The sequence below is a fragment of the Botryllus schlosseri genome, chromosome 12 (assembly GCF_051294905.1).
Source record: "Botryllus schlosseri isolate E-star chromosome 12, Bs_hap1, whole genome shotgun sequence".
Classification (NCBI taxonomy): domain Eukaryota; kingdom Metazoa; phylum Chordata; class Ascidiacea; order Stolidobranchia; family Styelidae; genus Botryllus; species Botryllus schlosseri.
Window position 1 is genome coordinate 533,814 of NC_137247.1, and position 20,377 is coordinate 554,190.

At 41.3% G+C, this 20,377-nt stretch overlaps 3 protein-coding genes across 3 annotated transcripts in view; 1 reads left to right on the forward strand and 2 right to left on the reverse strand.

Annotated features, from left to right (window-relative positions):
• LOC145452005 (frizzled-10-A-like) overlaps positions 1-20,377 on the forward strand; it is a 297,630-nt gene that overhangs the window by 186,021 nt on the left and 91,232 nt on the right. The gene's annotated exons all lie outside the window — the stretch shown is intronic.
• On the reverse strand, positions 11,497-13,944 carry LOC145452009 (ankyrin repeat domain-containing protein SOWAHC-like). Its single transcript, XM_080330230.1, has one exon. It carries the CDS (start codon positions 13,942-13,944, stop codon positions 12,265-12,267), a length of 1,680 nt encoding a protein of 559 aa, XP_080186356.1. The 3' UTR covers positions 11,497-12,264.
• On the reverse strand, positions 13,868-16,403 carry LOC145452020 (actin-related protein 3). The gene has a single exon (XM_080330239.1). It carries the CDS (start codon positions 16,332-16,334, stop codon positions 15,090-15,092), a length of 1,245 nt encoding a protein of 414 aa, XP_080186365.1. The 5' UTR covers positions 16,335-16,403; the 3' UTR covers positions 13,868-15,089.

A 20,377-nucleotide genomic window follows, 5' to 3' on the forward strand; every position in this document is an offset into this window, starting at 1 on the left:
TTACAAATGTCATGAAATAATACACAGTGATACAAATACGGTAAAACTATACATAAAATCCGGTAAAGCAGTATTAGCAAAAGCAATAAGCGAAATGTAGCCTATTTACTGTTGTATTTTATAGGCACAGCTAGCGGGACAATTTACATGTTTTATTTTCTGTCAGTTCTTTAAATCTCGGTTCTAAAGTGCTGAGAGCGAGTCGAAGGCAGTGGTAAAGGTTTTCACTGCTGTTTGAATTTCAAATTCGCGGATTTTGTTAAAGCATATATAGGCTATACCGAGGCTAAAAAGGTCCGCATTCGAGCCGTCAAGTGGTCCCGGGAGAGAGAGAGAGAGAGAGAGAGAGATATTTTATTGCTTCGTCAACCGGAACATTAACAACAAACAAATGTAGTATATCATATTGCTGCCTCTGAATGTCATTCATAAATCTTTTTGTCAGTACAAGCCTGTAGGAGCGCATATGAGGTCAGCTCTGTGACAGAAGTATAGAGTTTGACTAACCTATCTGCCGAGTATTCTACTATACTACTATATAAATACTATATACCAGCGACACTCAACTGACCTTTGTAAATGCACGTGCCGTTTTACGTTAGTTATGACTGTTAATTATTTCGTGTGAGTAACAACGTAAGCCTACTTGAGCAAGATTTAAAGTTTAGTGATTATGCCATCGCTAAATATATCACCAAGTCTAATTTCAAAGATTCAAGTCGTTTCGACACCTTGCTATCTTTCCGTTGCATTGCAGTCTTATGGTGTTTTGAAATGAAGAACTGATGTAGTCGGGTGCCCAGGTGTATGCTACGCTACTATGCTACGCTGTATCTCTCCAGTGAAGGCTTGTCTCGCTAAAAAGAGGTTGCTAGCTTTTATTACAATCGTATTGTCCACACGTCTGCTGTAGCCTGATTAGCACAAGATTAGAACGACTGATTTCTGGCATCGAAACGCGTGCTGATCAATAAGCGAACGCACGAGACAGAAGATTGATTTTATGGCTACCGGTACTGTAGCAATGTAGCGCTTTTCCATTCCATTCAGGCTTCTTCTCGCGAAGTCTAAACGAAAAGCACTCGACGGTCAACTTGCTTTTGATTCTCTCTCGACATTCCGACGGAGCGTTACCTACGGCTGTTATTGAGTGACGTAACACGGCCTTTCGTGTGGCGCGTACGGGCTACAGCTGTCGCGTTTTAGCTTCACGGGCTGTGTGTGTCGGCTTGCGATGATTTTTGGCTGTAATTGTTATGTTCGTGCGTTTGCGTTGGTGTCGTTTGACTGTTAATTGTGGAGGCCTGGTAATTACTGGCAATTATTGTTTCTTCGAGACATGTACAAACTAATGGGTCGTCAAAATGCGCAACTAGGACTAGATCTACTCACTTTTCAAAATTCGCAACTAGAACTTTTCACTTTTCAAAACTCACAGCTAGAACTACATAGCTATACTTACTTTTCAAGACTCCCAACCCCGACTAGAACTAGAAAGACCTGCAAAACCCGCAACAAATTGACTAACTAGAACACAACTCCGAAAAAGCAACTTATTAATTTTAATTAGGCCTGTATCGGAATCGGATCTGCTTTCCAATGTTAATCAGCTAACGTTAGAAATGGGAGAGGTTTTAACTCCCGAAGCCCACCTTTTGGTTACGCCACTATTAGTTTAATGAGGACTCTATAAAGCTAGCAATGGCTGCAAGAACATCACACGACAGAACATCGGTATCATAATTCACGCCAAGCGACGACACGGCAGCTAATTTTAGGTAAAATGTTCAACTACAACTATAACTTCTCACTTTTCAAAATCCGCATCTATAACTACTAAAAAAACTGTAGTTTAGTTGACCGTCCACTAACTAACTAGATTGGTAGTTTGTACAAGTGTGAGGGATTCGTATATGTATTTTTGCGATTATTTTTGGCTATAATTGTTAAATTCCTGCATTTACTTGTAGTGTTTGACTCTTAAACGTATAGGAATAGTAATTAGTGGTAATCAATACGTCTTCGTGCGCGCCGTATGCATTGTATTCATGCCCTGCGTTCCATGAAATATGCCCCCTTTTTCGTCTGCACTCCGGATAGTGTTCGTATAGAGCTAGCCTGTTACATAGCGATTCTGCTGCTGAAGATGAAATGCATTGGATTCTTATTGGAAGCTATGGTCGCATTTGTGAGCTGTTTTACCAAGACGTAACGTAACAGTAATCTATGGTTGTGCATATCGTTTCGCATTATATAAGGGTTTCAAATGTTCCAGCAAACTGTCGCTGGAAAATTGCGACTTTCGACTCCACTCGTGGGTATCAAAACGAACATGGTTCTATATCAGCAAGTCAGTCCTGTTATATCCGGATACTTTAAGCAGCCAGGGGGTATTGGCGGGACCGTGTTTGCAGAAACGAAGTCTCTTGGTATGCTCATTGCTCATGCTGTAGAACGCCATCTTGCGCTAAAAGCGAAGGCTGTGCCTAGAACTGTATTCGGTATGCCCCCTCCGCATGATCGGTGTCTTAGGTCTAGACAAGGGTGTCGCGGGCCGGACCAATAGAATAATTAGAAAATGATACCTCAAAGTCCATGCTCTGCAGTTACACACATATTAATATATTACGGTATATCACGGAGCGTATAGGGGAGTTCTAGATATCAACACCTTTATTCGCAAACAATCGAATTGGCAAAAATTACGATGATTGGCTGGTTGAATTGTTATATAAACTGCTACCATAACGGCTTTATCGACTATAAACGTTGGCATATTGCTGATTGCTTTGTTTTAGTCGTAATCTAACAATATAGTTCTGTGTATGTATTGTGACGAATACAAGCAATTTAACCGTAAACGCAGACGCTGAACTTAGCTCATTATTATTATTTATTATATGACGATTCGGGTTTCGCTGGAGGCCAAGGAGCTGAAGTCATAAGCGAATAAGGAGTGTGACCACTGACCACAGATCTTCAAATTATATTTTTGTGTTATAATTATATTTCACATGTAACCTGCATAAACCTGTTTTAACTGACATTTTCACTTCTGCGAATAACTACTTTTGGGTCCATTTTCCATAATACTGTGAACTCAATGTGGAGTGTGCAGTTCTTTTAAAACCTTTTCTTAATTTGGTGTCAATGGCAGCTACATGGGCCGGATGAAACGGTATGGCCGGCCGTATGCTTGACACCCCTGGTCTAGAACATAAGTCGGTGGCTAAGTATACTTATTATAACCATTCAAAACATTAGCGACTTGCAGAGAAATGACCAAATGTGTCGAAAAACCATCAACAATATGATGGCAACAACGCTTAAGACAGTGAATCCCAACCGCCGAGAATTTAAGCAGAATAGCGTCAAACTCATGTACGGAATCTACGGATACCCGTATGACGTTATATATCGCGCGTTCTATTGGTGAAATACATTTGTATTTTGTATATTGATTCTGTAATGTGCACATGTCAAATTTTTAATAACAACCGATGAATGGCATATACTATACAGCCAAGCATAAATCGAAATAAGTCCAATATATTACTCATAGGACCTGTCCTGCAGTGTTCAACCGGCTAAACAGTATCTCGCTGGCTATCCGACAGTCATCGAGCATGTCCTCAGTCAAGTCGAAATACAAACAATTTCTACTGAATAAATACTAGTTAGCCCTCTAGTTTACCGGACCACGACCTGACAGATCAATCCCACCTTCCGACACATGCCACCGTTTTTGGTCGTCTGTCCTTTTATATTATCTTCTTTTACTTTTCATTCAGTGTGCATGCCTCCTTTTTTACAACGCCTAGGTCCGGTGGTCTTCTGATTTCGAAGACTACTCCCAGTCGTCTCGACACCTTTCCTATCTTTCACTGTATCGCAACCTTGTATTGATCTAGTAAAATTGTCAGCAATAAACTCGTACATGTGTAATTGTATAGGCAGATGCAGAGCTATATTACATAATAATATATATATCTTATGTTGTAATAATTATATGTAGGCCTATTTGCAGTTTGTTTAATTGAATAGCACTTGTCAATCTACGTCTATCAATGCGAAAACGACCTACATAGAATCTATAGATGTATGCGCACGTGCTCTAAAATGTTCGTTAATTACTTGTAGTTAAGACAGTAGTATATCAGCTCCATTGCGGCCGCTGTCCCGCAAAATTCAGCGACTTCTGCACTTCGGAAGCAATGCGCATAAGCAGTCTACAACAAACGCGCGTCCTCTTCGTCCAACTAACCTTATGATCAGTACGACTTAAATGAAAACATATCGCTCTATCAAGTAAGCCGGAGCTCAACTATATAATTATGGAACAGTATCTGAACGGCTAAATCGGACACCAACAATCGTCGAGCATGTCGAGCAGATTGTTTTTATATCTTCTGTTGCTTTTCATCCAGTGCGCAACTCGCTCTATCAAATACGCCGGATCTGACGTGTGGAACAGTATCCCGCCGGCCATCATCCGACAGTCGAAGAGCATGTCCGCATTCAAGTCGAAATACAAGCAATTACTACTAAATAAATACTAGTCCATCCTTAAGATTACCGGACCACGACCTCACCTATCGATCTCGCCTTCCATGACGTGTCACTCCACACGTGTCGCTTCCTTTTTTCTACGCTATCTTCTTTTAATTTTCATTCGGCGTGCATGCCTCCTCTTTACATCGCCCAGGCCAAGTTGTGTGTCTGATTCCATAGACTACTCCAAGTCGCTTCGACGCCTTCCTATCTTTTCATTGTATCGTATTTTTGTGGTGTATTGAACTGAAAAAAATTGCTGATAAACCAATGATGATGGTGCAAACTGCGCAATGAGCACGCATCTTCTTTACATCTAGGCCAGGATTCTCAAACTTCTTAGAACTGCGTATACCCTTTCGATGTATGACTTATCCCTTAAAATAATGTAGCAAAATATGTACGTATAATTAAAAAGACAAAACACAACAAACCACACCTATTTACCAGGGATGTTGCGAAAGATTCTGGTTCGTGTGAGCGGAAAGGTTCGATATGAACGCGAAGGTATTGATGCCGCATGACGTCATATTACTAATTCCAACCCTGCATTTCCCGTAAAGTTATATATTCATGTACATCAGGGGAGAGAGAGAGAGAGAAATATTTATTGATTCGTCCAACCGAAACGAAACATTGACGCATGAAATTATAACAAGGTACTTAACGGTGTAGAACAGGGTGTAATCGATATGACTCTGGGTAGGGTCAACTAGTCTGATCACACCCTGCATTAACAATTACAGATATTATTCATTCAGATATTATTTATTCATATTATTCATGTCAAACATACGGGTCGCATCCGGCCCGCCAGACCATTTCATCCGACCCGCGAGGCCATTCTGAGTAAATTGAAAATAATTGTATAATACAGCACATTTCTAACAGAAGTCGACATGTTTAGTAATAAATATTTTGACAGTAAATGTCGAATATGTCCATAGAGGCCATTGCACTATAACCATATGTCGGCAGTGTTGAGTTCTAACTCAGTAACCATCAGGAACAAGTCGGCGACATTGAAACTACATTACGAGAAGGAAAAATATGCACACCGAGTTTTCTGGAAAAATATACAAAATAATAGTTACGACAATACAAAAATGTTTGCAACCCGTTGTAAAATACAGGAAGGAAAGGAAAGGAAAGGACGTAGTTTATTTTTGTCCTTGATGTTTTTGCGGCATATACACCGACTCATGATAGACATACACACGATCTGCGCATATGCATACCATGAGTGCATGATGTGCATATGCCGCTGGACAAGGAAGTGCAGATATAGCCTTTTACAGCTTTCTAAGTCATGCACCACCCCTCCATGCTATCCCAGTAATGCATGAGCGCCAAGCAGGGAATCCATGGATACCAGTGTTACTAATCAGGTCTTTGGTCTGACCCGCCCTGGAATCGAACCCACGACCTACCGACCAAGAAGCCGGGCGCTTAACCATTACGCTGTCTTGATCGGGCGAAGTTACAACAAGAATATATATTCAAATATCTTTCGTCGCACTGTTGTTTACCTTACTCTGACCCAAAAGGCCCCAGCGCCGGGGTTTGCAATCTCTTATTCGTCCCCAGTCACCACGAATACGACGCATCATGAATAAAACAAGGGGAGAATAGAAATATTCCACCTTATATCGACGCTAGAGCCACTATTTTATTGGCTTGTCTAACTGTATTCAATCGACCAATCATAGTAGGCTGATGGAAGGTCAAGAAATAACAGCATGCTACATAGTGACTAATACCAATTGACCCACCCGAAGATGCATCATAATTTATAACTTGCTTTAAATTTTCGAAAAACCCCCTCCACAACAACTCTATACCAGTGGATCTGATCGCACGGGATGAGAAAGGATAAATGTTTCAGGGTAAGACGTAAAACTACTAATATCAATGACGATATTCATTGGTGAATCTGATTTTTTTTCGCGCTTCGCGCTACTATGAGAGGATCCGACCCACCGCCCACGGGCCGTATATTTGACATCCCTGGCCTAGTTCAATGGAATTTGTTAATACACCTCGCATAGGTCAAATACGTGATTATGACGTCATAAATGGCGGAAACCCGCGTAACTTCATAGGTGGTACGCGAGCACTGCATAAAACCTCAAAATGGTACGTGGGTGGAAAAAGGTTGGGAACCACTGCCCTAATCCAATCGAAGTTACAATATGACATTATCTGTTGGGGTGCTGCCAGTAAAACTGCACTCGAGCCACTGCAAAAACTGCAACATAACCAGGGATATCTACTACTAAGTGAATATTAGTCCATCCTCAACATTACCGGACCACGACTGACCTATCGATCTCGCCTTCCATGACATGCCACCCCATTTCTTGTTACCTGCCTTTTTCTATACCATCTTCTTTACTTTTCATTCAGTGTGCATGCCTCCTCTTTACATCGCCTAGGCCAAGGTGGGTGTCTGATTCAATAGACTACTCCCAGTCGCTTCGACGCCTTCCTATCTTTTCATTGTATCGCATTTTTGTGGTGTATTGAACCGATAAAATTGCTAATAAACCAATGATGATGATGATGATCTAGAATTGCTATATGTCCCTGAACATAACGTACTCCGTATCATAGCTAAGAGCCCCTTGGGGCCTGGTTGTCAATCCAACAGGTCGCTGCTGAAGGCAGGGCTTTGGAGCCGGAGCTCGGAGCCGGAGCCCCGGAGCCGTGCATTTTTACCGGAGCTGGAGCCGGAGCTCTACATAGAATTCAGCCGGAGCCGGAGCTGGAGCCCGTTATTTGAGGAGTAGCTCCGGCTCCGACGTATTTCATAAGATGCTTATTACATATGCAACAACCACATCTGCTGATTTATCATAATTGAACAGCAGGCCTGAATTTTAATGCTGTGCACAGCAATGGCATAGAGCAGGGGGGGGGGGGGGCAAACTTTTGAGCTCGCGGGCCGCATTCAACATATGAATCCATTCGCGGGCCGCACTTTATAAAATTGAGATTATAAACCAAAACGCGATATTGATATTTGATTATATAGAGAGGCCATGGAGAAAATATGTGGGCTTATCTATAATAAGTCAAACCGGGGCCTACGATATTCACATTAATATCGTAGGCCCCGGTCAAACATTGCTTTGATGATATCGTACTCGCGTCAGAAACATATAGTGGCGACATTTCATAGGCTGGCGGACCTCAATAACCAATTTGTCAAAACTATAGATATGAAAGTCGGTTTGCCCTATCATTCTTAGAAAAGGATTGAAATTTAAAACTGTGACAGCGATTTGTACATAGATTTACTAATTCCACTTTTGGTTAAGTTCCAGGACACACAATTCTGACAGCATCGTAACCATGTTAGATTCAAACACGCTTCTGCTATGTGTAGATGAAATATAAATACCCCAATTCTACGCATACAGACAACGACACGCCCGAATCGTTTTTACAAGCACAACACTGGAATAATTAAAAATGGAGTGGCCAATCTCAAATCCCACTCGTGATTCAAATTACGTCAATATCATTGCAGATATCCCGCTGTGATATTAAGTATTTACCTTAGATCAGTGGTTCTCAAACTTTTGAAGACACGCCCCCCCTCATATGATGGTGAAATATTTCGCGTTCCCTTATCGTCATATCACAAAATGCAACCGGGATGCTAGCAAACCTAACGGGTAGTTTGATAGCATGGAAGGTTACGACTGTGGATGAGAGATTTTTAAATATTTAATTCAGACTACCTACGGAGCAATAACTTTGAATCGGATTCAAATCGCGCGGAGCCCGAAAATATTTTTCAGTTGAGCTCAGATTCGCGCCACCCCTCCAGATGCTTTCACGCCCCTAAGGGAGACGCACCCACCAGTTTGAGAACCCCTATCTTAGAATTATCATGGTGAAATATACTAAGAAAAAGTTAATCAAGTCCCTGCATTAATTCGATTTTTAGTACGCTTTTTTATCAATATTTGAAAAAAGTTTCTTTAGACTCTCGCGGGCCGCACAGAACTGTGTCGAGGGCCGCATGCGGCCCGCGGGCCGTAGTTTGCCCACCCCTGGCATAGAGAGTAAAGTGCGTTCTAGTGCAACTATTATGTTATCGACAATTGACAAATATTCATTATGACTTCACAAGCCGGCACGGCGGCACCTATGTCTTCGTTGCTACATCCGATGTTACTGACGGCTGACAGACTCTAGATGACTATAGATAACTGACCTATGGGTAGATTAGTAATCTATATAGACCAGGAATGGCCAACCATTTCGGCTAAAGGGGCACATGCAATTGACGAACGAGTGCGCGGTCCACTATAGCCGCGCCAAGCGGGTAAAATTTTCAAAGTTTATAAATAAACTAGGTCAATAATATTATTACTTGAGTATATTGCAAGTATACTGTGTGTATACCGCTCGCTAGGCTCAGTTTGCAAGGACGCGACTATTCGGCGTCTGGCCACATCGATATCGAAGGTCTCCGATTATATGCGAAAATCATTTGGGGCCTACATTTCACCGACGACGATATTTATGCGAGCGCAAACGCGAAAAGACTTTCCCCAGTAATTGCGAATACAGATAGTCTCAATCGGGTAAATTAGGCGTTTTTTTCATTTTCAGTAGGGGGTAGGCTTCCAAGCAAGAAATCGTGTAACAATTAAACAGGCGAAGCATGAAGAAAAATTTCACTACAATTTTTGTTAATTGTAATGTACGACGATTTACTGAAAATGTGACTGGACCCTGGATCTGCCAATGCGTCGGAACTGATATTTTAGTCATCAACATCCCAAGTGTCGCAGCCAGACTTGTAATTTTTGGTTGGCATTGCAAGTTCACAATCTGAGCAATTCATTTTCGATAATATAATAGGAAATTACCTCGCGGGCCACGCAAAATCCACTCGCGGGCCGCATTTGGCCCGCGGGTTGGCCAACCCGGATATCGACAGGCCCATTCGATAATGCCGGAGCTGGAGCCGGAGCAGTGGTAATAATGCGGCTCCGGAGCTGGAGCCGGAGCTAATGTATGATAGAAGAAAGCTCCGGAGCTGGAGCAGTATAAATTTACGTCTGCTCCAAAGCCCTGGCTGAAGGGATTCGATGTCCTAAACATAGAAGATATGCGGAAACTAGAAATCGACAATTTTATGCATAAGTTCCACTGCGGCCATTGCCCATAATATTTCAATAACTCCTTTACCTCGGAATCAAAAGCGCACAAGTAGGCCCTACAACACATGCACGTCCAGTGTCCACGCCGTCCAAATATGTGATAGACCGAAAAGATCATCGCTCTGTCAAATATGCCGGACCTGACGTGTGGAACAGTATCCCGCAGGCCATCCGTCAGTCGACGAGTATGTCTAGTCCACCTTCAAGTCGAATTACAAGCAATTACTAATAAATGAATACTAGTCTATCCTTGAGATTACCGGACCACGACCTGACCTATCGATCTCGCCTTCCGTGACATGCCACCTCATGTTTGTCGCTTGCTTTTTCTATACTATCTTCTTTTACTTTTCATTCAGTGTGCATGCCTCCTCTTTAATCGCCTAGGCCAGGGGTGGCCAACCTTTTCAGCCAAAAGGCCATATTCGACTGACGAACTATTGCGCGGGCCACTAGCTAAAGACTCTCTCTCTCTCTCTCTCTCTCTAGCCGCGCCAAGCGCGAAAATTTTTTGAAGTTCATAGGTCAATAATATTGTCACTTGCTGACTATACTGCGGGCCTGCGATATATCGCTTGGCTCAGTTTGCAAGGAATAAACTATTCGGCCCCTGAATATATCGATATCGAAAGCTTTGACCAACATGCGTCGGTCATTTTGTGCCTAGGTTTCATTCGACGGTCTTTCTACGAGCGCAAACACAAAGTCGCATATATTGAACGACGCTTTGTCTCGTAATCGCGAATATAGTTAGACTCAATCTGATACATTAGGCGTTCTTTCATTTTCACAAAGGGGTAACAATATTTAAAGCAAGAAATCGAGTGACAACTTGTTCCGTGTAGAAAATTTGTACTTTTGTACGAATATCTACCAAAATGTGACTGGCTCATGGATCTGCCAATGCGTCGGAACTCAGGGATATCTAGAAGTTTCAAGATATCCCTGTCGGAACTGATATTTTAGTCATCACATCTCAAGTGTTGCGGCCAGACTAATCAAAGTTTTGGTTGGCCTTGCAAGTTCACAATCTTTGCAATCCATTTTTGATAATATTACTAATTTCGGAAATTACCTCGCGGGCCACTCAAAACCTTCTCGCGGGCCAAATGTGGCCCGCGGGCTGGCCGGCCCTGGCCTAGGCTAAGGTGGGTATCTGATTCCCAGAGGTGGTCAAAGTAGTCACCGTCGCTACTCAAGTAGAAGTAACGCCGGAATCTCTACTCAAGTAGAAGTGGTGGTTCACAAGTAAGTAGGTATTCTACGCTGGCCACGTTCACCACTGGCCTAGGCTAAGGTGGGTGTCTGATCTTGAAGGCTACTCCAAGTTGTTTCGACACCTTCCTATCTTTTCATTGTATCGCAGCCTTGTGATATTTTGAAACGACAGAAATATTAATAAACCTGATTGATTGATTCACGGAAGCGCAGTCTTATGGTGTTTTGAAATTATTAACTTGATACTGAATGAAGCAATCTTTCTAAAATTTGGACTTGATGCTCTTTCATGGACAACCTATGGTTCGCAAAGAGTTGGTAGGAAACAGTCGACGAATTTCTTGTTCCTCATCGAGTTTTATGAGACCTTTGAAACTAATTTTTATCAAAAATTTTCAAGCTAATTTTCTTCTCAACGCTGTTTGATTCAAATCATCCCATCACGAGAGTATTACGTGAGAAAAATAAAAAATCGATTGTTTTTGACCCCAACTTACACACAGAAAATTTTTTATGCAAAGTTATCTCACGTTAACAAGACGACGAATATGGCAAGAAATATAGAATATATTTTTGTGACAAAGAGCAAGAATAATGAAGTCAATCTCAAAGCAGAATCTTTGTTTTCTTGTAGAATGTGGAATTTGCGCCAGGACACTTTGTCGTGTTCCGCAATAACGTTCATATCAACAGCAATCGTATTAATATTATAGTGTATCAGAAAGCGAGTCAGTCTGGTTGCAGATGACTCATTGTTAGAGTTGAGAACAACCATTTGAGCCCTAAAATCGAGTATGAAATGTAATACTTTGAGTCACGACAGACCATTTCTTGGAGTACTGAAATTTTACGTCTCTCTCCACTAAGACTGATCAACATGAAATGTGATAGTTTCAACACGTTTTTCCAATGCCGAAACCTTGAAACCTCTATCATTCGCATGCGAAGCATGGTGCTAAGTGCAATGAAAAAGGTACCAAATTATCTATAACGTGATGTCGAACCGGCATTTACTGTCTTTTTGGTCGAATAAAAGTTAAATATTCGAACTTTCCATATCATCCATACCAGTATGATGTCATAACCTGTGATGCAAGAATACTTTACTCTATTCTTAGTCAGGGAAGAAATGACCAAATTTGTGGAGTATTCACAGAATTTTCACCGGAAAGTGGCCAACACTGAGGTAGCTCCCCCATTTTGGGATGACTCCTTTGTTTCCAGTGTCCCAGCCCTTTCACTGAAAATTTCACTGACATGGAGCGAGCGGATGACTGGTTTTGTGACATCATCACGAAATTTTTAAGTGCAAATCTCATCTGAAAGTGGCAAATGCGTCATAACTCCCCGATTTCGGTATGACTGAATCTCCACGACTCCTTTGTTTACCTTGCCGGGGCCCCTCCCCGCCGATCACCACGGAATTGTGTCTTGGCCCGAAACCAAACTCTGAATCATCCCCAGGCATGACCAGACTGATACTGGGTCGCTCCTCCCGGCTGTTTTTCCGGTTTTTCTTTTTCTTCCCTTTAGAAAAACTGCCTTTTCTAGCCACATGCGGGCTGTTCGAAGAAATACTCGATACATCTTCATTAGAGACGGCTTTACCTCGAACTAATGCCCCCAAAACACCAACGCCCCCACTAATGGCGTTACCCAATCTTTTAGACTTACGAACTGAGTCAAGTCGAGGCCGCAATCCTGCTGCAAAATCACGCAATACTACGTTTGAGTCACTGCCAAACATGAGTCGTTGCATCGGCAACGATATAGAGCCAGTTCGTAAGTAATCTCTCGCTAATTTTCCAGAATAATTCCTAATAAGAGGGTCGGCTTGATAATCTTCCAGCAAAATCTGCACTATTTTTTCATGCCCATGCATAGCGGCCAAATGCATGGCTGTATATCCACCGTTTGAAACCACGTTGACATCGATGCCGGTATCAGCCATCATTCTGGTTAAATCCTCACTGCCTTTTTTAGCGGCCCAGTGCAATCCAGTGTATCCAAACACAAAATCTTTTTTCTCAACCAAATTCGGATCTGAGTTGAGTAACTTTCGGAGTTCGAGCATGCTACCGCGAGCGCACATGAGCATCCATTGTTTCTCCAAAGGGTCCATCGCGAAACCTCCATTTAACCCGTCGTCTAAATCTTGGTTTAAATTACTGTCGACGGAAGCTTCCGAATGTAAAATTGAAACCGAATCTTCTGTAAATGTAGATCTGACTCGATCTAACGATCCTTGAGAACTAGCCCGCTGATCTGCGAGGTTTGGTTGCGTAATTCGTTTTGAGGTACCTTCCGTTATATGCCGTCTTTCAACACCTGGTACTGATGGTACTTTAAAATTTCCGCTCGTATCCATATTTGTTGGTCTGTTGTTCTTGTCCGTGCGTTTGATTGCCGTTGTGACGTTTGGGTCGATTTGAGCCAGTTTCGTGTCGATTTTAGTTTTCTCCGCGTCTTTCTTGTAAGAAATTTGACTTTCTTGTGATTCTCGGTACGGGGGCGGTCTTTCTTGCTCTGTGTACGGGGGTGGTTGTTCCGATGTCACAGAAACACCGGACGTACGCCTTTGTGTGAATGTATCAAATGAAGACATTTGCTGCGTCGGCGAATGACTGGTGTAATCTGGAGACATGGGTTCGTTCGGACTATCCGGGACTTTTAACGGTGCTGAAGTCCTATATTTCTTCTTTAATTGCACATATTTCTCTCCGTTTTCAGTCTTCACGACGGCTACCTCGTTGACGCAGTCTTTGAAAGTCTGCCGGGCTTCGACTCTACGATTGGGGTCGCTCAAAAATTTGCGAAAATGCGTGACCAGAACGTTATTCTTGACTCTACCATCATGAATGATGATAAAATCTCTGATTGCGTCTACAGTCAGTTCCGTAGCCATAAATAACCGAAACCTATATTTAGAATACAGTAGAAACAATTGATTAGCATTTGACTGAACGATTCGACAATATTGCATTACGATATGCATGCACGAATCAACAGCGTTAAGGCGCTTTTCAAACTGGAAAAATCAGCGTAAAAGACATCAGTTCGCGATACCAAAGCATACTTCGAAAATTCAAAGAAGGAAACGCACATTTCAGAATTTACAGTTCAATATCTGAACAAAGCTGACATCAGACCAGTCTGAAAAAACGAGCAAATACACACGATCCCATGATTAAACACGGCACTGTATTGCTTTGTATCTGCCACCATATAGACATCTATTACAGACATATTTCGATCAACAGGAATGGACCATACTAGTAAATATTCGACAACTGCGGTCCGCGTAATAGCCTGATGATTACAAACTTGTCGTAGGTTGAAAATCTTCAAGAAACTGAAAGCATTGATATCAGATTACCGCTGATAATACAAGTTTATGATGGTAGCCATTTTGAAATCTCCGGATATAGATTGAGACATGATAAGCAGGGCTGGGCGTAATGATTCGAGCACTCGAACCTGAATCGAGTATTTACTCTATTGATTGAGTCGAGTAGTGAGAGGTGATTGGAGTACTACAATAATACGACAGCCGATTTATCAAGAATAATTATGGTTCCAATACTATTTCCCGTTGCGGAAGGCTGTAAACCTTGATCAATCGTATCGCAGCATACGAAACATGTAATACAAAGCACATTAGTGGATATGATATTTCCGTAAAGTCATGATCAATCCACAGCATTGTCACAAAGTGCAATGAGATGGGTATGGTCGAAAAACACCAAATTATCTTCAATGCGATGTAGAACTGGTATTACATTCGTTGTCATCGTGTAAAAGGGTACATATTTGAATTTACCACATTATTCATAGTGTTTTGACGCAATAACAAGCAATACTCTATTCAGAATTGAATCAATCAGGTACCCGATTTTGCCCAGCGCTACTTACATCACGAGATAGGCATTAAGTACATGTTTTGGTCAAGTATTGCAGACTTTTCTTGTAAATATATTCTACAACTGCAGCCGGCATAATTGCAAGACGATTACAAACTGGCTGAAATTCACCAAGAAACTGTAAAGATTTACGTCAGATTACCACCGAATCGAGTTTATGATGGTAACCGTTTTGAAATCTCTGGATATTATAGATTATGACACGGAAGTATACACGAGTTCAAGACATAGTCCCAAAAACGGGATTGTGGCGACAAATGCTCGGTCCGTGCTCATCATAATCAGCTTTTGTGTGGCAAACTTGGTAGAACTCCGGTGTGGAAGCCAGCATGGAACCGCCGAACCAGACCGCGTATCTTTGCATGCTGTGGGAGATCACTTGCACATCGATCGGTTTTGGTTTGATTCTGCCACCGCTCAGCTCTTCGGACATTTTAAGCCTGGCGTCAACGGTACGCTTCAAATCTCTGCCCAAACGACGTCCAAAATCTTTAAACATGGTGGAACCACCTGACAAGACCACATTCTTATACAGAGGCCTTCTCACATCAATCGGACAATTCTGTATGACATCATCCACCACAGTTGAGATTGGAGTCGTGAAATCAGGGTTGGAAAACTCGGGATGGAAAAATATTTCAGGCCCCAAAAACCTTTCGTGGCCAACGTCGACTTTAAAGCCTTGTTTTGTGATTGCATTCTTCGATTCGTATTCTTTGATCCAACGCGCCGGGTCTGAGTCATACTTTGAAAATTCTTTTGCGATATCAGGGCAAATGTAGCAGTATCGTTCCTTGATCGCTTTCGCTGTTTCTAAAGATTGTTCCGGAGGAATTCCAGACTCTCTCTCTCTGAGCAGCTGCTGAATGAAGTACGTAATGTCACGTCCAGCAATCGGGATGTGCTTAATACAGCTGCCAATGACGTAACCCTCAGCAACAGGGATAACATGAGTTACTCCGTCTCCACTATCAATCACTGTGCCTGTAAGCACTCGTTCCCCAACTTGCCTCGATGTCCAAGAAGCTGCCAACGCTAGTACTGCTTGTACCGCGATGTACAGCCCTGGGACGTTGAAACTTTCGAACATGATTTCAGCCAGGTATTCTCGGTTTTCCGGTGTGTTTAAAGGCGGCTCGGTCATCAAGAAGTAATGATCTTCAGGCTCAGCGCGGAGATACTTGAATATGATCTGCTCTGTGAATCGTTCCATGAGATCCCAGTCTTCTACAATGCCGTGTCGTACCGGCCACTTTACAGCGTAGTTTGGCTTTTCCATGCCCTCATCTCCTATGTAGAAATCCAGATCTTCAACGCCTTTGTGGACTTTTTGTCCGACTTTGGCAGTTTCCTTGACTCCAATGCATGAAGGCATTATAAATTGGGGTTCGGTGTTTCCAGCGAATCCGAGTTTTGTGTACCCTGTACCCACATCCACAACACACGCAGGCATTCTGCTCGCCATTTTCAAAGTTATCAGACAGGTAAACCACTAACTCTAAGCTACTGAGAGATAGAGAAAAACATTTATTATCGTGAAAACATAAATTTCTGGTTTTCCTGAAAATGCTTCAGATAGTAGAACTGTGTAGTGTGAAACAAGCCAAGTTTAGTGTACCGTACAGACATTTGCCACTGCTTATGAGAATGGACTGAACTTGATTTTAATTTGGAATTTCATATATTGTCCAAGTTTGAGCGAATTCAGTCATTCTAATTCTATTCTACTTTGGAAAAGCTGGAAATTTTCTATATATCTTACTACAAATGATGCATAAGATTGACCATTCGGAATAGGGGAGATGTAGTTGATTAAATGATTGCGATATCAATTATATAATGGTGCATAGATGTGTACGCAGAATGTTTAGTTTGCGAGTAGGGATTCGGTTCGGAATCGAATATTACCGGACGAGTCGAGTACCGGTATCACTCATTGTAACATCACAACAGTATGGCCGACACGGAAAGTTCAAATAGCACCTTTTATGGGTCCGCAAAGAATAAAACGCCAGATCACACTGACCATTGTTTGGTACTTTTAGACCATGTCTATATCATTGCACTACCGGTATGTGAAAATCATATTAGTTGATCCCCTTGGCTGCGACTTCACAGATGTCATTTACAATAATGTGTTCAGCTTTGTACTACATTTTTCGTATGCTTCAATTATGGCCTCCCACAGGGGACATAGGCCTAGTATCTAAACTATAATTCTCGTTGATAAATCAACTCATAGTGGCACGGAGTGTATTATTTCAGTACTAGAAAAATCATCTATCAAGGAAAAATATATTGGCTAGTTGACATAATGATACTAGAACACAATAATAGAAATTAAAGTTCATTAAGGTTAAATAATCTAAGAAAATGTCACATTGGCAATCATCATCTTATGATTCAGAATGTCGACTTCAAAACTGTACAAATCAAACTCAATTTTCAATAATTTTAGACTACAAGGGTACCATTAACCGAACCAAACAAAGCAAAGTCAACGATAAAAAAGGGATGACGCTTTCTAATCGTGATAGAGACAATAACAGCACAACGGCAGTCTAATTAATACCTTGCTTTCCAGCAGAACATTTCTTAATATCATTTACTGTTTACCTCTGATCCAGCGACATTCGGGGCGAGTCTCTTCATGGTCGGTTGCGTTCGTTTGACGTCATTCTTAAGATCTTTTCCGGGTGGCATAATGAAGACGGTTCGGACAATTTATCATCATCATCATCATTGGTTTATTAGCAATTTTATCAGTTCAATACACCACAAAAATGCGATACAATGAAAAGACAGGAAGATGTCGAAGCGACAAGGAGTAGTCTATGCAAACAAGGAGTAGTCTATCTTTCTTCCGTAAATTCAAACATCGCCAAATGAAAGGAAGCGTCTTGGTGAATTTTATTTATCGCAATACACTATGTAAATTTTTTTGTCCTGGATCCTTTTGTCCTTGCTACGGTATTTGCTTAGGGCGAAAAAACATGAAAAATCTTATATTATATCACCATAACTTTGGGTACCAATACCAACACTTCAAACTTATGGTATTGTGTCGGACCAATACGCCAAATTCCGCTGTTTAAGTTAAATATGAGAGTTTGACATTGGACCGGGTATATAGGCCTACACAATAGTAGGGCATAAGACATACATACACTTCAGTAATGCATAGAACCTAGGCTTTCCATGACATACCGCCCTATTTCTTGTCGCTTTTTTTCTATACCATCTTCTTTACTTTCATTCAGTGTGCATCCCTTCTCTTTACATCGCCTAGGCCAAGGTGGGTGTCTGATTCCAAAGATTACTCCAAGTCGCTTCGATATCTTCCTGTCTTTTCATTGTATCGCATTTTCTGGTGTATTGAACTAATAAAAATTGCTAATAAACAAGTGATGATGACGGACCGTAACTGCTGCACCCCAAAGCAAGCTCCAAGGGGCCCAAAATTATTTCACGAATTAACATAAATTATAGAGTATTTCTTTAGAAATTTAAGCACCTTTTTACAATTCTTTTCACTGGTGACCGCATATATACAATATACTATATGGGGCCTATGTTAGTGCTCAGTGGATACGGAGTAACCACTAACCAGTATGATTTCTCGAAAGTATCGGTGTATATAATTTGGGTAGCGGGTTGGCGTGGTTCCGTTCACACCGCATTGTCGCCCTTCGACCATATGGAATATTTCATCACAGTATATATGGCTCATCATAACTTTTGAAACTGATGTTTTGCAATCTACAATTTACTTATCATATCGTAATCTAGCAGTCCATGGCGTGTCCTAATCTGGAAAAGTGGACTATGACTTTTTTTAGTTTTAGAACTGTTTTAGCATACCACCTTCAAAACTTTCCGGACCAATTATATGAAATGCATTTTCTGCTTTTAGAAGTAGTATTTATATTTCACTCCCAATTTCCCAGTATCATATAGTTTGAGTTCTAATTAATATCAGTTCGTTTGTCTAGATAACATAGGCCTACATGTTGAAATATAAAAGCAAGTGTAGTAATGCTTTTAATTTCCGGAAATAAAAAAGCTAGACAATATGGCCTTTTTACGATCCAACATATTTCTATTAACGCGTTTACTAATCGCGCAAAGTGTTTACACCGTATCCTATACAACTTGTACGTATTGGTATTCGACTGAACCACGGGCCTTATAATATGATATTCTCTAAAATGTGCTGTTCGAGTAAACATAGGATTAGTATCGCATTTCCATATCAATACTATCATTTTCATCCCATGATGCGGACGAATGTTTATGCTGTCGAAAATTGGATACCCCCTGGCATGCATCAATATGAATCAAGCTCGGCACCTTTCGCATAGTTAAATTTGCTCCTTTTAACAATCCATGCGAACGTATTACGATCGTTTTAACAATTACTTACTTACTTGAGTAGATTTAAAGTCAGTCAATTCTACTTCTCCTTCAAGTAGTTTTAGGTTGCTTCTGGAAGAAGTACTTCTACTCGTACTCGTCGCTACGTCTACTTCTACTTGAGTAGCTTTCTTGACTACTTTGACCATCTAAGTCCAGGGTTGGCCAACTTGCGCAGGAGGCCTAGAAGGATTATTATGCGGCCGTCGACACTTAATTCGATTAGGATGTGTTGGCGGCCGTCAATCGGCAAATTGAACACTTAATGAGAGGTTTGAAATAATCTTGAAATTTTCTTCGCGCTAGGCGCGGTTCAATGCGAGTTGATTTTGGATTTTATTATGGTAGTGTCCTTTGAAATCTGAGCCCCACAGTATACCGATGCAAACAGCAGAGGTAAATGATGTGCCCTATAAAACTACCAATTTGTTATCGCGTTCTCCTCATCACGAAGGAAATTTGTTTCTGGTAGGCCTATACGTTTGAACGAATCGAATATCTTTCCACTATACCGACAATCCTGATGGGAGGTCACGAAATAGCGCAAAAAAGGGGACTAAAAACAATTCGTCACGTGGGCAGAGAAAGGATAAATATTTGATAGTATTATGTGAAACTATACTAATGTTATGACGAAATTCACTCATGAATATGAAAAAAATTGTGTTCTCAGGTATTGTTCGCAGCTCATATTTCAAAATTTAATGAAAGTGTTATCATGATATTTTTTGTTGTATTTGTATTTCTTCAATAAAATATTATTTGTGGCAACTATGACCGTTGACCATGTTAGGGAGCACAGTGTTGTAATATGACGTACAGTTATCAAAACGTGGTTGTTTATGCGTTGCCCTATTTTTATCTCGATATTGAAGTCATGCGGCCCGCGGCGTCCACGAATTTTGAGAAGTGGCCCACGACCCGTTTTGAGTTGGCGACCCCTGATTTGTGTATAGGAGTTTAACACCGCAGTTTGACGTAGGGCCGTGCATATAGCCGACCCCCTACTATCACCGATTCATCTTATAATTATTGACAATAAGCTTGATAATATGAATATCCTTATAATCCTTTACAAAATTAATCAATAAGCTT